Source organism: Fusarium proliferatum, assembly GCF_900067095.1.
Source record: "Fusarium proliferatum ET1 genome assembly, contig: FPRO_scaffold002, whole genome shotgun sequence".
NCBI lineage: Eukaryota > Fungi > Ascomycota > Sordariomycetes > Hypocreales > Nectriaceae > Fusarium > Fusarium proliferatum.
Window position 1 is genome coordinate 2115284 of NW_022194791.1, and position 14773 is coordinate 2130056.

Consider the following 14773-nt stretch of genomic DNA (forward strand, 5'->3'; position numbering starts at 1 on the left):
GGCTATGATGGTTCCGGTACCCTTGCATGCCTCTATTAAATGATCGAAAAACTATCTAACAACTTCACGATCACTCCGTGTTGTCAGCTCCCTCGGCACATGTGATGCCACACCGTATATGGGCAGAGTGTCTCTAACATCCCTCACTCCAGAGGCTGGTCTCCTTCCTTGATGAACGGCTCAAGACTGATCCTAGCTGTATGGGTCACCGAAGCACCAAGGGTGTCAAGCCGGTTGATCTTTCGACCAAGATACCTACCCACACCATCCATTCGGTTGTTGAGATGGGCATGCTGTTCATCCACTCTACGTTGAATAATTGAGTTTTGGAATTCGTTCGGGTTGAGGATGGGCATGAGACGGTGCGTTGGGTAAAATCGACCTCTAATCGACTGTTCCTTGAACACGACGTTCTCTTTGATCAGTGCGTAGCGCCAGCGCTGTGCCCCGACCGAATGGCGCCACTGGCTCTCATGGCGTAACGCAACGGGAAGATGTTCATCCCGGACAATGTTCGGCTGGTCTTCAGATACGAGCTGGTAGATATGGCCGACGAAAAAGACGGCGCCAGGGAAGTCCGAGGTGGTGAAGATGCGACGGAGACCCAGGACGCACGTCTCGGCCGGGACGTTCAACTCAGCCGGGATTGATCTGAGCCGCATCGCGTCGCCAATCTCGATGCGCTCAGCCCCAAAAAAGCAACCCCAGTACGCAACTCTCTTCATGTTCGGCTCTTCGGACATTTTGGACCATAGGGAGTATGAGTAGTCAATCTTCACAGCTGCCATCTTAGAAGCGTCGAGTGCAATCATCTCTCGACGGTTCCCGTCTGCTGTACTTTGGAAGAGAGCCTCCCATGAAACACCATCGTATTCCTTGTCCTTCAATTCGGGGAGGTTGACAGGTGGTACGGTGAAGGCATAAAAGGGTCGCATTTCTCCCTCTGTTTTGTTCACATTGTTTTGTTGGACGATGCCATGACCGATGGGCATAACCTCATGATGACTCGCAGTGGATGAAGCAATGACTCCAAGGCGCCATGCATTACCGTTCAGATACCAGACCAGCTCTCCTGACCTGAACAGCACAGGTGACTTCAATGACCACTGAACCGATGGGGGCTGTGCTTGAGCAAGAGGTGGAACTTGCTGTTGAACCTGCTGTTGAACCTGCTGCTGTGCTTGAGACTGGGGTTGTTGAATTTGAGGTGGCTGCTGCTGAAGTAGTGGCTGATTTTGGGGTTGAGACTGAGGCTGGGGTTGGAGCGCCTGCTCCTGTGGTTGAACCGGGGGTCGGTGTTGAACGTGCTGTTGTATGGGGGCTGAAGTTGCAGGGACCGGCGTCGGTGCTGGTGAGTTTTGTGCTGTAGTAGCTGGGGTAGACTGTGTTGACTGTGATCGTGGTGTAACTTGGTTCGGCTTCTGAGGTGCCTGTCCAGGCATTGGAGGGAGTGGAACAGGCGTGACCTTGAGCGGGATCTTATCAGCTTTGATAGGTTCATGCGTGATGATCAACGCGTCGTCAGCACCCATGCCCCCTTTCATTGAGTTGAAACCGTTGCAGTGCGCACAGCAACAGTCTCGGTAGTCCATCGATGTTGAGAGCAACCATATCAGGTGCACTGCAAATTCCTGCGGGCTCTTAAAAAGCTTCACCTTGATAGGATACCCCGAAACCCAAAGATGTTTAGATTTTTCGTATAGCCAGTAACCTCGCGGGAAGTCAACTAGCCACGGATTCCCCTCTTCATATGGTCAGATATCTCAGAAGGATGAGGCAGAGGAGCCAACTTACCATCGGGGTTTGGACATAGCTCTTGCTTCAGAAGAATCCCGAGTTTGACTTTCCACTCTGTGAATCTTGGGTCGTCTTCGGCTAATCGAATCATCTGAGGTTTAGTCCTTGGAGCTTTCTCAGCCGCAGACGCATCCTTTGTCTTCTTAGTGGCAATCGTGGCGGATGGTGCTGTGACTGGCCAGTATCCGGGCCCAGTGTCTGATCCATCGCTTCTTGCCACTCTTACAACATCGAATTCTTTCAATTCCGACGTGTTCATTGCCATTCTTAGATCAAGAGCCTATTTGCGTCTGGCACTTGCTCGATGTCTTCCAGGTTCAGGGCCGTCCTCCAGGAAACTATGATGGCGGACGTAGACGCGTTGTTTCTGCCCCTTGGCGAGTAAGGGCCGTTATAGGTCTGATGAGTCTTTAGGTATTTGTTGAATTCGCGTGTTTGTTGTCAAGATGCAGATAATTGACGATCGTACTCCGTACGCTCTGATGAATTGCTCAACACGAGGAGGAGCTGTTGGAATAACAATGCGCCTGGACACGCAATCTTTCATCCGCTTAGCTGAGTGTTACTGATAATTCGTATATTTTGGAAAGATACGTCCCAGTCTTCGCGCTCTGTACCTTGATCACGAAAAAGGGTCACTATAACTCATATGAAGCTCAAAGCTCTTGAGAGTTCTTTCAATTGGTAAACGAGCTGAGTCAGCATAATGACCGGGCCACCCTACACTGACTGAATGAACAAAGAATGCTATGTAGCAGTGAAAGCTGTAAGGCACCTGGTAGTCATTTATGTCATAGTTTGATATGCAGTATTAAGTTATTCTATTGATATTCATCAGACTGGCCTTTATTGTTCTTCTGTGCGTTCTGGCTGTGTTTTAACGTGCCAATCGAGGAATATCCCAAGATGCATATCGAACCTCGATATCAATTCCATGCTGGTTATTGCTATGATTTCATGGATTATACTAATACATTTGGCAAGTTACAAATCACTCCCGAGCGGAATGAAACAAAGAAGATAACTGAGCGGCACCTGCAAAGTGATATGAAAAGCGAGCTGGTTGATGTGGATGCTTGAATGAGCCACCACAGCCACAGATGCGTGGCTCGTGCACTTAATTAAGCCTTGAGATCGCTGAACGCGTCAAACGCGTCTTCTCTTCCCCTCCAAGAAAATCATTTCTGGGGCTTTCGTTCCAAGTATTCACACCTCATCGATTTTTGAGAAGAAATTATAAATCCATAGTGCTGGGCCTCGAGCGCGAATATAGTCAGGCCAAAACCAAGCATGAGTAACCATGAATTCAACCATGGGGATAGGGCATTTCTCCAGGCCATCTTAGCTCGAGGAACGATTACTTTCGAAGAAGCCCGTCCTATCCTTGCTGCGATATTCAATGCCAACCGCAGGCACAGCGGAGGCGAGGAGGGACACGAAGTACGAAAAGATCAAATCACCGAAGAACACTTTCAAGAAGCCATGGACAAAGCTTCAGAAGCGGCATCACTTTTTGACTACGAAATCCGAAGTACTTTCCACCAAATTACAAAGAGACGAATATGGGCTTTGGTCAATACCACGTCTGATCCGCAGACGCAACTCGCTACCATATACAGCCACGAAGAAATCTCGTTCATTAAACGTGTTCTAGACGCTATGTTTGAAAAGTTCAACACCCCCCGCATGGAAGTCATGGCTATTACCGAGATGCAGGCCATCAAACTGGCACGGCCGAACCGAAGAGAAAGCCAGATCGATGTGGAAGCCCAGACGCAAACAACTGTAGACAAAGGACTCAAGCATAGTGAAGTGGAAGCTGTACTTGCAAATTTAGTTGAGGGAGGGTGGTTTGAGAAGAGTAACGAGGGGTTCTATACATTGTCACCCCGAGCGTTGCTGGAATTACGACCCTGGCTAGTCGAAAGCTACAACGACCCGGAACTTGAGCCAGGCGACTGGCAACGCATCAAGTTTTGTGAAGCATGCAAGGATCCAGTCACGATTGGTCTGAGATGTGCAGATGTGGATTGCAACTTCCGACTGCATGAGGTATGTGAAGAGGCTTTCTGGCGAACTAGGCGAGACAGAAACTGCCCACGATGCTCCACCGAGTGGTCAAGTCATAAGTTCACAGGCGAGAGAGCGGTCACTTCGACTGATGCTTTCCAACGGGGACGGCGGAAGAATGGGAGCGGCTGGCAACGTAGCACACTTGCCGATGAGGTTATCCGTGACGAAGGAGGGGCAGATGAGGCTGAAGACGAGGATGTTGACGACACCTGATAGAGGTGTATACGCCGTTGTACCTCCTTTTATGTCTTCATCATTAACCATAGAATTTCAAGATACCCACGGTCAATCAACATGAATTGGCATTGCTAAGTACCTACTTATGCTGCCCAAAGAAGAAAACCCCAAAGATGCGAGAATTGACTGATCAACGAGCCCCCAAGCGTATACAGGTAACTAACCTTAAAACCCTCGTCACTTGGGAAGTTTAATTTCTTCGCCTACCTAGGCTGTTGACCTCATCTACTACTAATGGCAGCTGAAGTCGACTTGAAGCCCTGATCTCCACCCACCCATGTTTTGGAAGCCATTTGACCAATAATTTTCGGATTCGTATCATGGTACGGCAGTTGATTGTCGATCATCAAATCACGTAGCCTTAAAACCTGTTTACGTGGGGGAGCTTAGGCTCTGACCCTGGACTCTGGCTGGGCTGCCGTCGTGACATCACATGTGATGTGGCTGTGCGCTCTCGATTCGCGTAGATCGTTCGTCACCCAAGACAAGACAAAGGCAAATTTCCAAGCGCGCGCCAACACCTAAATCGCCATCCCTCGTTTTCCTTGAAGCTGGGCGGCCTCTTGTTCCAGAATAAGATAGTTAAATAGCTGAATCCCCATCTACCAAATCTCCGAACAAGGCGCCCCCCATACATATAACAAAACTCGAAGATGTTGGAATACTTGACATACAAAAAGATCAAGAAGAACAGAGCGGAGAAGGCGGCTGCTGCTGAGGAGGCTGCGAAGAAGACCGAAGCTGGATCTTCGGTAGACCCATCCTACGGACATGTACCGGATTTCAGCAATGAGGCATCTCGTGCATCAGATCCTCAACACAAGCGGCGAAGCACGCAGCACAGCCTCAGCTCCGATACTCCTCCTCTGAGCCCAGTCCTCGACCGTGACGATGAGGCATGGCTGCAAAGTATCCTGGAAGACGATGGTCCGGCTCCGCCTTTGCCGCCACGCATCAATACCCCTCAGATCGACCTCTCGTCTGCATCTGAGAGTGAGATAGAGGCGGTAAAGGCTTTACAAGAACCCAAGAGTAAAAAGGACAGGAAGAAGGAAAAGAAAGACAAAGACAAAGAGAAAGAGAAGCACGACAAACAGCCAAACCGCCTAACGGCTTTGTTCACGAGGCACAAGAAACCACAAGATGGTCTTAAGCCAGAAGATAATGTCGCGCCACCGGAAGCCGAACGAGAGGAGCAGGACCTTGGTAATGTTCTCGACCGTCTGAACCTCCAAGCAAAGAACAACAAGATAGTTTCTCTCTCCAACGAGTCATCCGAGCTCCTGTCCCGTTTCACCCAAGTATTCAAGGATCTCGCCAACGGTGTGCCGACAGCATACGGTGACCTCGCAAGCCTAGTTGAAGACCGCGATGGTGCCATCAATCGCGGTTTCGAAAAACTCCCTTCATCTCTCAAGAAGCTTGTTACCCAGCTTCCAGATAAGCTGACGTCCTCCCTGGCACCTGAGCTCCTGGCGGCGGCTGCAGAAAGTCAGGGTCTTAAGGCGAATACCGAAAAGGGCATTAAGGATGCCGCTATCGACCTCCTCAAGCCATCGAATTTGACCGATCTAGTCACGAAGCCAGGGGCTGTTGTTGGTATGCTCAAGGCTATCGTCAACGCATTGAAGGTGCGGTGGCCTGCATTTATCGGTACAAATGTTATATGGAGCGTTGCTTTATTCTGTAAGTATTGCTTCCCAAACTGTCTATTCATTTGCTAACCCTGAATAGTATTAATGTTTGTCCTTTGGTATTGTCACAAGAGAGGCCGCGAGGTGCGACTGGAGCGTGAGAAATCTGTAGCTGAGACACCTATTGATGGTAGCGATCGTATCGAGGAGCTTCCAGATGATCCCCTTCTTCCGGGGCCAGAGGCAGCGGCGGCGAGTCGCAATGCCGACAGGGCAATACTTGGAGATCCTGTTTCCCCTTTGTCTGAGCCATCCCCGATTCCTGCTGTAGTCGAGCCAGTCTCGCCAGAGGAACCGGTTCGTCGTCGCTGAGACGGTGCCTGGACAGGACTTATATTTGTAAGCAGGTTGATATATGGTAACGAGCAGTATTCACGACATGTTTTATGACGAAATGAGAACGGAGCCTCCGGGCAGTGCGATACCAGTTTTTACTATTGATGGACATGGTATGAATAATAAACTTGATTTCTGCATTTTCACAGTGGGTATCTTTTGTAGGTTGAAAGGAACATCTCTTCTAGAGGCTTTCGTAGTTCTGCTATCCAGCATCATTTGGATAGAAGAAGACAACATATTTTGCGATGCTTCAATCGTCTTGGACCACTTCCTTGATCTCTTCTCGCCCAGGGGCCATGGCGACAGCTTCACTCTTGTCACTCACACCTTGGCGATCTGTAGCCCCACCCCCATCTTTGGACCAAAAGTCCACCTCATCAATGATGTCCCAGACAATGTCCTCTACAATTTGGTCAGAATAACGCTCGCTCACAGGGCGCACCCTGTTCAAGCGAGCGTTGCCTGACCAGACCTTATCAGGTCTATCTTCGGTCTCGGCTGGAGGGGGATACCAAAACTCGGGACCGAAATTTACCTCCACAGCGCCTCCATGGAAGACACTTACGGCGGGGTAATATCCGAGCATGCCGTCGTCAAGGCCTTCGCGACCGCCACCTTGACCTTGAGGACGTGAAGCTGGTGGGAGGAAGCCAAGGAGATTCTCGAAGGGAGTACCCATTAAAACGCCATTCTTGTACACGCGGATGCAGGAATTGGGAAGCGTGCGGAGACTTGGAAGAGGGTGATTAGGACTAGGTTCTTCTGAAGAGCCACCGCCAGCCCCTGTCGGGTTCATAAGATCTTCCAATTCTTTGGCGGGGGAGTACTCGCTCTTCTCGAAATAAGTATGAGATTTGAAGCGTATGGGATAGCGATCGCGGACAATGTTATGGCCTTCAGCGGTGGCCGCAGGTTCCTCGTCGGTCTGATCAACAACTGGATTATACTGTCCAGACATGACCTTGCGGTGCAGTTGTTCTGACGGAAGTTGAATCTCGAGGCCGATGATATCCCCCTCCCGAATGCCTTCTCCTGCAGGAAAGAACTCCTTAGGACGGGACATATGTACCTTTTCGCCCGCAACGTCACGGAGGCCATAACTGTAAGCATCGAACCCCACAGGCGCATCAAGCGATGCCTCTCGTCTTGCCCAGCCCACGCGTACATGCTTGCCTCCCTCCGGCTTGGATTCTCCATCTTTTGGTGGTCGAACTCCTTGTGTGATTTTGCACTCCCAGTACCATCTGCCCTCCCTCACAGCCACGTTTGCCCTTGCCATGCGAAATCCTTTTTCGGTTGTGACGTGACGAGCCGACTTATCAAAATAAACATGCCCTGCTGAGTCCTCGAAGCTCAAGTGGGGACCATATGGCTCTGGTTCAGTGCTTCGGTAGTAGATCATGGACGGGAAGAGAGGATCGGCGATGCAGGGAGTATACCGGAAGCTCTTCTTATTAGAGACACTTTGGTAGTTAGCTTGAAGGCATTTTCCAAATATAGTCTTGGCTTACTGATCGGATGTTTCAAAGAATTCGACCGTTTGGCCATCAGGGGCCGTGACCTCATGGTGTGCCGTCAAGACAGGACCTCGCGGAGGGTTGAAGTTGGACAGTTTAGGCTGCCCCAAGTTGTATCGTAGTGGGCTCGACTCGCTCTGTTTCTTCTGTGGCTTCGACTTTGGTTTTGGATCAGGTGTCGCACGAACACTATCGCTTCCCTTGGCCTCACGTTTCTTTAGAGTATCCTTCTTTGCTCGCGCAGACTTGGACCTAGAGTTTTGAGCAGCATCTTCAGGTGCCAAAGAGTCGGAAGGCCTGACTTCGGGGTTCAGTGGCGAGGGAACGACAGGACTGTGACGGCCTTCTTCAAGGGGGCGCTTTTGAGGAACCGAGGATAAAGGAAGAGTGGGTGTCGGCTCTCTCTTAGGGGAGCTCCCAAGCTCGGACGTCATGACCAAAGGGAACGACTGAGGCGTTGACGATATTGCACAGAAGTAGATAAAAGTACAGAATTGATGTCGAGTGACGATGCGACGCGACGCGACGTGACAACCAAACTAGTACTGATGCTGAACGTTCTTAGAATCAAGCTAGCTGACCTCTGATCGATAAGTAACCCTGCGTTTGAGCATGGGTAAGATAAGATAAGATAAAAACGAGAAAGAGAACTCAAGCCTCGGCTGATAAGAATCGAACGGAGAGAACAAAAAAGAGGGCCCGATCTCGGCCTAGCGTGTATTGGATCTGAGTCGGTCAGGGCACCAGGACGGCGATCCCCTGCGCAAAAATCCGACCAGCGGCGCCAAGGAGCGAAGAGGAATTTCTCCGTGTTAGCTGAACCAATCAGAGACGACTCAATGTAATACAACGCATCTCAGGGGCGAAATGACAATTTTGACAGAGCCGCGGTGAGGAAGAGGGGCGTGCTAGAACGTCCTAATTTAAGGGCCTTTCGCTTGGTTCCTCCACTGTGACGACACGTTGGGAAGGGTCTTTTCTGCAGGTTTTCTGGCGTGACGAGATCTGGAGAGTTTGGGAGTTCAGGTTTGTGAGGCATAGATCTCTCACGTGAAAAATACGAACCGTACCTACTCAGCATCAAATGATATTCATGCAGTCGGAAACGGCACCTTTGGTTCAAGAGCTAAGAAAGACACTAGAAACGAGATGGGAGTGTCTAGATCAAGTCGGTTGTGTTAACCCCAACCCACCAGCGGCCGTCGTTCCATGCTGGGGCCGACTCCCCGTGAAATCGCATCATGTGCCTGTTGAGTCTCGTCTTGCTTCTGGTTTGTTTTTGCCTTTGCACGTCACTCCCCTCCAGCCTAAGGACGAATTAGACTTGACGGCAACTGAGGGGTACGAGAAGGAGAGAATAGAGAGAACAAGAGTCAGCGAGTCTCTGCTGGGCCCCATTTAGGCTCATGCAATGCAACGCCAGCTCCCGAAACCCGACAACCAGTCTCCAATCCACCATAACTAATACCAAACAATCTGAAGGGTAGAAGACAAGGCAGAAGCAAGGCAAGGCAGAGCAATCAAGAAAGCACAAGCCCAGATCCAATTCCAAGACTAAGCCCCAGCCCCATTGGATACCTTAGATTAGGCCTTTGTCTGATCATCAATCGCAATCACCTTACCTACTCTGCTCAACTTTCTCTGCCCTCTCTTTCTGATCTGACCTGCGCCTCAATCTCAAACCAGACGGAATTGGTCGTCCATCTGTTGTGTCGACGGTCATCTCTGAGTTCTCTCTCTCTCTCTCTCTCTTTCTCTCTCTCTCACTCATTTGACCTCAACCTTTCCCTTGAAAGACCTTAACCCCCACCTTGTCCTCTCTTGGTCTCGGATACCCTTCTCCCGGGGTCACCGTCCTTTCCTCCACCGCCATCTGCCATCTGCCGTCTCATTGCCTCGCTGGTTATCGATCTACGGTATCTCACGCGCGCCTGCACACACGCAAACATACACCCTGGTCTTTGGTCTTGGCTCTGCTTGGTCACCAATTCACCTTCCACCGTCCCAGCCTGGTGGTGCCGCAAGACTTGGGAGTCTTACGCCTCAACCCATTGACGAAGTCCTCCCCTGTTATTCGCCAAGCACCACATTCAATTATATCCTTGCCTAGGAACGAGACAAGGCGTGTTCCGTCCCCGTCCTGCACTTCGCTTTTGGCCGCCTTTTTTTGTCTTACCAACACCTGTCATTGCGTAGTCACAGATTCCTCACCCTTGCACATACGGAGTCTACTGAACTTTACCTTCCGCCTTTTTGGTCTGGTTGATAATCTTTGTTATCTCCTGTCCTTGGCTATTCCCTTCGTCTTTTTTACTACACACTCCGCACATCCTTGTCTCTCCTCTCCTCCCCGCGGCTGTCAACTCCCCAACCTTCTTCTTTGGTTTTCTCGGCCTTGCAGTTGCGCCGGTCCCAAGTATCTGGTCGCTGTCGCGTCACTCTCTGACACCTGTCGTCTGACCAATACCTGGCTTCCCGTTCGATCGGACGCGATCCATTCTTCGATTGGTCCTGTTTACTTAGTACCTAGGTCAGCTGCCTACGCATCTACGTCCCTTTGTACCCCGGCGACTTGTTCGACTCGTCTGCCCACCAGCAAAACTGGCAACCTGACGATACATATCGCTAGACTGCAGATTGGGCTTTGCACTAGGTACTTCTTAAGCATTCTGACTTACACCTCACATCGAGCCAAGAAAGTATTCCATTTGTTTGGCTCGCTTCGGTGCCTACGAACTCTTAGTTGCGGAACCCGGCCCCGGCCTCTCTCCGGATTTGCCTCCTTGCTCGGCCGGTTCGAAACCACTTATCAATCCGCTGCAGCCGATTACGAGTCGTGTGAAGGACTTTCTTTCCCATTTCTAGATTTCAACCTTACTCATCCTCGACATATACGACAATCAAATCAACCTACCGGCCATCGATAACGCCAAATGCTGTAGACTTCGGTTTGTAACTGATCCGTCGCATTCCAACCCAGACTATTGAAGTACACCCGTCCGCTTCATCTGAACCATTGACGTCTTGTTTCCCTCGATACTGTCAGCCCTACCTACGGGCATGAGCCAAGAAACCCAAGAAACGGCGCTGTATAGCCATCAGCGTGAGACGGCCTCGGCGCGAACGGCGCTGCCATCACGACCAATGTCCTCGAAACCAAGTGATAGCTCGGCTGTTTCTTCTCAGGAGCGGACCAGACTCCCTACCGGCCAGGACAACCGTGACCACCAAAATAGACTAAGTGGGAGCCCGTCTGGCCCTAAGACAAGTCCAGATCCAGGAAACATGTCAAAGCAACAGAGTCCTGGGGCAGAGCATGGCTCAAAAACAAGTCCGCCACCTGGTGGAAGCCAAGGACAAGTTTGCAGGTGAGTCAACTACCTCTACTCTCTACTTCTATAGTAATCACTCTGCTTATACCGATAATAGTAACTGCGGAACCACCCGAACCCCTTTGTGGAGGAGATCACCTCAAGGTGCTACGATCTGCAACGCCTGTGGTCTCTATCTGAAAGCCAGAAACGCCTCTCGTCCGACTAGTCTCAAGCGACCGCCAAATGTTGTCCCTGCGGACCCTCCTCGAACTACCGCACCGAAGCCCTCTGCAGTCGCTGGTCCAAAACCTGCGTCAAATGCGACCTACATATCGGCTGATCAAACTGGAGGGACTTGCCCTGGAGGTGGACGTTGTAACGGAACGGGTGGTGCAGAGGGCTGTAACGGATGCCCTGCCTATAACAATCGTGTTTCGAAAAGTGCCAACCTGGGTGGAACGCAGAAACGACAGAGTTGCCAAAGTCGAAGTGAAAGTACTAAACCGGAACCGGTGCCTCTGGATGTCAATGCCTTGCAAAATCAACAGAATTCGAATGCCACGGTTGTGATTGCATGCCAGAACTGCAGCACCACTATTACGCCTCTCTGGAGGCGTGATGAGAGTGGCCACACCATCTGCAATGCTTGTGGTAGGTATTGTGCGTTTAGCGTTTATCAAACAGTATTCATTAACAAACCTAGGTCTATATTACAAGCTACATGGTGTCCACCGGCCGATGACCATGAAAAAATCCACTATCAAAAGACGAAAACGAATTATCCCAGCGTCGCAGGATGAGGAGATGGAAGATGCAATGGAGCCAGCCGAAATGCAAGGTCAATATGAAAAAAATGCCGAGAAGGGGTCAATGAACGAGGACGGATCTGTCAACCTGGGTCTTCGTCGCCGCCCAGACCATCCGCTCACGATCGAGCCTCAACCGGTTATCCGACCTACAAGTAGAACAATATCGCCACTGCCTTCGACCTCGGATCTGGCTGCGTATCACCAGTCAAATAACCCACGTCAGTATACCGGATTCCTGAACGACGATAATCGACTGGCCCCCATGGCGTCTATGTCATCAAACAACGACAGGAAAACGTCACTATCCCCTGCCTCGTTTCTGTCTCCAACTCGAAAACGATCCTTCTCTACCACTGAAAGTGAAGCATTTGCCTCACAAGAAACTGGACAGGAGAGTTCGAAACGAATCTCCTCGATCAATATTAAATCGATACTGAATCCATCGACGTCAGCCACCACTCCCCCCAATTTAGGAACAGGAAGCGACGACGGCGACTATTCATTGCCTCCCATACGATCACCCGGTAGTACCATAGCATCAGCACCCAGTCCCAGCGCCTTTTCCAACCGGGATAACACGCCAGGTGCTGGTCCGCGTGATTACGATACTGAGAGAATAAAGGCTGAGCGCCGAGCAGCCTTACAACGCGAAGCGGACAAGATGCGAGAAATGCTTGCCGCAAAGGAGAGAGAATTACAAGAACTTGGACATGATTAATGAGTGGGATCCACGATAAGACATCAACGATTTATGAGGTGCCTCTTGGTCAGCAAGGTATCACTGGACGCGAAATTTTAGTGAATGGAAGGCGAGTTGGGAATCGGCGCATTTTGGATTTCACAGCACACACGGCCTTCTCGGATGGGTTTCAGCTCATGAAACTGGAGTTATTGCTGCCAAGGAGCAAGGTGTTTGACATACGTGTCTGGTCTGCTTTCTTTCTTCTCTTCTAAAAGCTATTGGAAGGATTATACAGAACTACTGGCCTCGGCCAGCGATACCACTCTATCTCTCTAAAAGCACATTGTTTACACTACGGAAAATGAACATATAGACAGGGTCAGGCTGTATGTATCGCAAGATAGTTTACACGAGCCAAAAAAAGAGAATGCGGTGTCGCGTTGAGCGACTGTGAGTTGACAACTTGATCAAGTATCAGCTTTGAGCCCTTTCCGCTTCCTCTTTGATTTATTCACTGTGATACCGACCTTTGTTGAAAAACAAGATTTTTTGACAGAATTTGCGTGGTTTTCCGAGACCCAAAGTCCATTCTATACATGGTTTGCGAAGGTGCTCGCATAGTAAAGCATCCATTGTGTGGACATCAGAGCGTAGCACAGAACCCCGTTCTCACTGCCTATGTAGGCGCTCAATGTGTATAGTTATAGCCCAGGCCTACCACGGGGTATAAGAAGTGAGTTTGCGCATTGATGAAGTGATCAGAAAACCCTAGCTGTCTCGTGACCACAACGAAACATAATGCCTCAAGGACCATGAAGTGCAAGGCTTGTTGGTAAAGCTGACTGATCCATACAAATGTAACGCTGCGGAGAGAAAAGCGGCCAGCTCGTTTATCACAGAGAGTGAAATCATGACTTAAGGAAAACAAATTCCAAGACTATTTAAGCAATAAAATGGTCTACCAGAGCGGGGAGAAAGAGTTTTGTTGGTCATTAGACAAGGTCTAACGACGGGTAAGATGGCAAAAGGTGCCTTCACAGCAAAGTCTTGGAATAGATATGCTAGATGTATCACCACCAGCATGTAATTTATCAACCGCAATACATATGGGCTATTCATGATATATCCCTCCCAATCAATCATATAAAACGCCTGGCGTGGAGTAGTTGAGCATCGACTCATGTGATTGCAGCGTGCAAAGAGGAGATGGAGCTGTCGTGCAACTATGGTGGCTAACGTTTATGCATACAGTACGTCTTGTAATACATTTCCTATGTTAGAATTGACAATTGCATGCATCAGTCATGGGTGCCTTCTACTGACCGTCCATTGCCGCGGGACATATCAGACAGATGATGTTTCCTGTTTCCTGTTCCAACAAGGCAGGATATCATTAACATAGCGTATGAAATTATGATTGAACAGTACATTGCAAATAAGTAGCCTATTAATAAAACCTTGGCTTGATGATCTCTGCATGGCTAGCCTAAGCCCAAGTAGATTGCTGTCAGTCTAGGTGTTGGGGAGAGTTAGATATGGTCGTTATATGCTATATTCTAGAAGATGAAAGGCTTGAAGACGCCGCGGCAGGATAGCTATCAGACTGATAAGTATCGAGTGAGTTGTACATGAAAATGATTTCACTCGATATGAGGACTCGCTCCCGTTCAAGTAGACACTGTGCCCTCAGGCTTCGTCCCCGAGTTGTGTGGATGCCTTTAGAATCTCTGCCAGGCTGGACAATACCGGCAGCATAAATTGCAAGGTGACGATTGAAATTTATAAGCGACTGGTATTGAACTGAGTTTGATGTCGATGTCTACATTGTATATGGATATACAGGAAATCCGATAGTTCACTAACAGAGCAAAACACCACGGATTAGCTTCGATATGAGGTAACTTGAAACGAGAAATGACCAAGCTAGATTAAGTATATACCTGATAGCGGCCTGTAGCCTTTCATATTTCCGTAAGGCTGATGATTCTTTATGCTTGAGGAATAATAGGTTGAGGACCATTGTTTTGTTTGAGCATATACGTACGGAGTAGTCCCAAGCAAGACGAAAGGTGAACCGGCATCCAAGCAAAAACCAAAAAGGCAACCGATTAATCTGTCGAGAGATACTTGGATTCATTTCAATACGCCAGGGCGGAAGACTGTTTGGCCATACCAAAGTCAATAAGTCTCTGAATGGCCAAGGCACCTTAGTAGGTAGACGTGTTGCGATATTGCCCTGCACCATGTTTCGGATCTTGCCGTATAGCATATTGAGCTAATAATTTAGACTCGCGGCATTTGCGGAGATCTA

The 14773-nt window shown here is 49.5% G+C and overlaps 6 protein-coding genes across 6 annotated transcripts; 3 read left to right on the forward strand and 3 right to left on the reverse strand.

The window, feature by feature from the left end:
• Window positions 1-143: 143 nt before the first annotated feature.
• FPRO_03088 (uncharacterized protein) lies at window positions 144-2062 on the reverse strand (the record flags this gene model as incomplete). Its single annotated transcript, XM_031226738.1, has 2 exons — window positions 144-1744; window positions 1795-2062. 2 exons carry the CDS (start codon window positions 2060-2062, stop codon window positions 144-146), a joined length of 1869 nt encoding a protein of 622 aa, XP_031077245.1.
• Window positions 2063-3087: 1025 nt separating this feature from the next.
• FPRO_03087 (uncharacterized protein) lies at window positions 3088-4083 on the forward strand (the record flags this gene model as incomplete). The annotated part of the gene is made up of 1 exon (XM_031226740.1): window positions 3088-4083. One exon carries the CDS (start codon window positions 3088-3090, stop codon window positions 4081-4083), a length of 996 nt encoding a protein of 331 aa, XP_031077246.1.
• A 677-nt stretch (window positions 4084-4760) lies between these two features.
• FPRO_03086 (uncharacterized protein) lies at window positions 4761-6113 on the forward strand (the record flags this gene model as incomplete). The annotated part of the gene is made up of 2 exons (XM_031226741.1): window positions 4761-5793; window positions 5842-6113. 2 exons carry the CDS (start codon window positions 4761-4763, stop codon window positions 6111-6113), a joined length of 1305 nt encoding a protein of 434 aa, XP_031077247.1.
• Window positions 6114-6390: 277 nt separating this feature from the next.
• On the reverse strand, window positions 6391-8091 carry FPRO_03085 (uncharacterized protein; the record flags this gene model as incomplete). Its single annotated transcript, XM_031226742.1, has 2 exons — window positions 6391-7603; window positions 7652-8091. 2 exons carry the CDS (start codon window positions 8089-8091, stop codon window positions 6391-6393), a joined length of 1653 nt encoding a protein of 550 aa, XP_031077248.1.
• A 2626-nt stretch (window positions 8092-10717) lies between these two features.
• FPRO_03084 (putative siderophore regulation protein (GATA factor)) lies at window positions 10718-12498 on the forward strand (the record flags this gene model as incomplete). The annotated part of the gene is made up of 3 exons (XM_031226743.1): window positions 10718-11025; window positions 11087-11622; window positions 11675-12498. 3 exons carry the CDS (start codon window positions 10718-10720, stop codon window positions 12496-12498), a joined length of 1668 nt encoding a protein of 555 aa, XP_031077249.1.
• A 1743-nt stretch (window positions 12499-14241) lies between these two features.
• Window positions 14242-14731, reverse strand: FPRO_03083 (uncharacterized protein; the record flags this gene model as incomplete). The annotated part of the gene is made up of 2 exons (XM_031226744.1): window positions 14242-14320; window positions 14403-14731. 2 exons carry the CDS (start codon window positions 14729-14731, stop codon window positions 14242-14244), a joined length of 408 nt encoding a protein of 135 aa, XP_031077250.1.
• Between the last annotated feature and the right edge of the window lie 42 nt (window positions 14732-14773).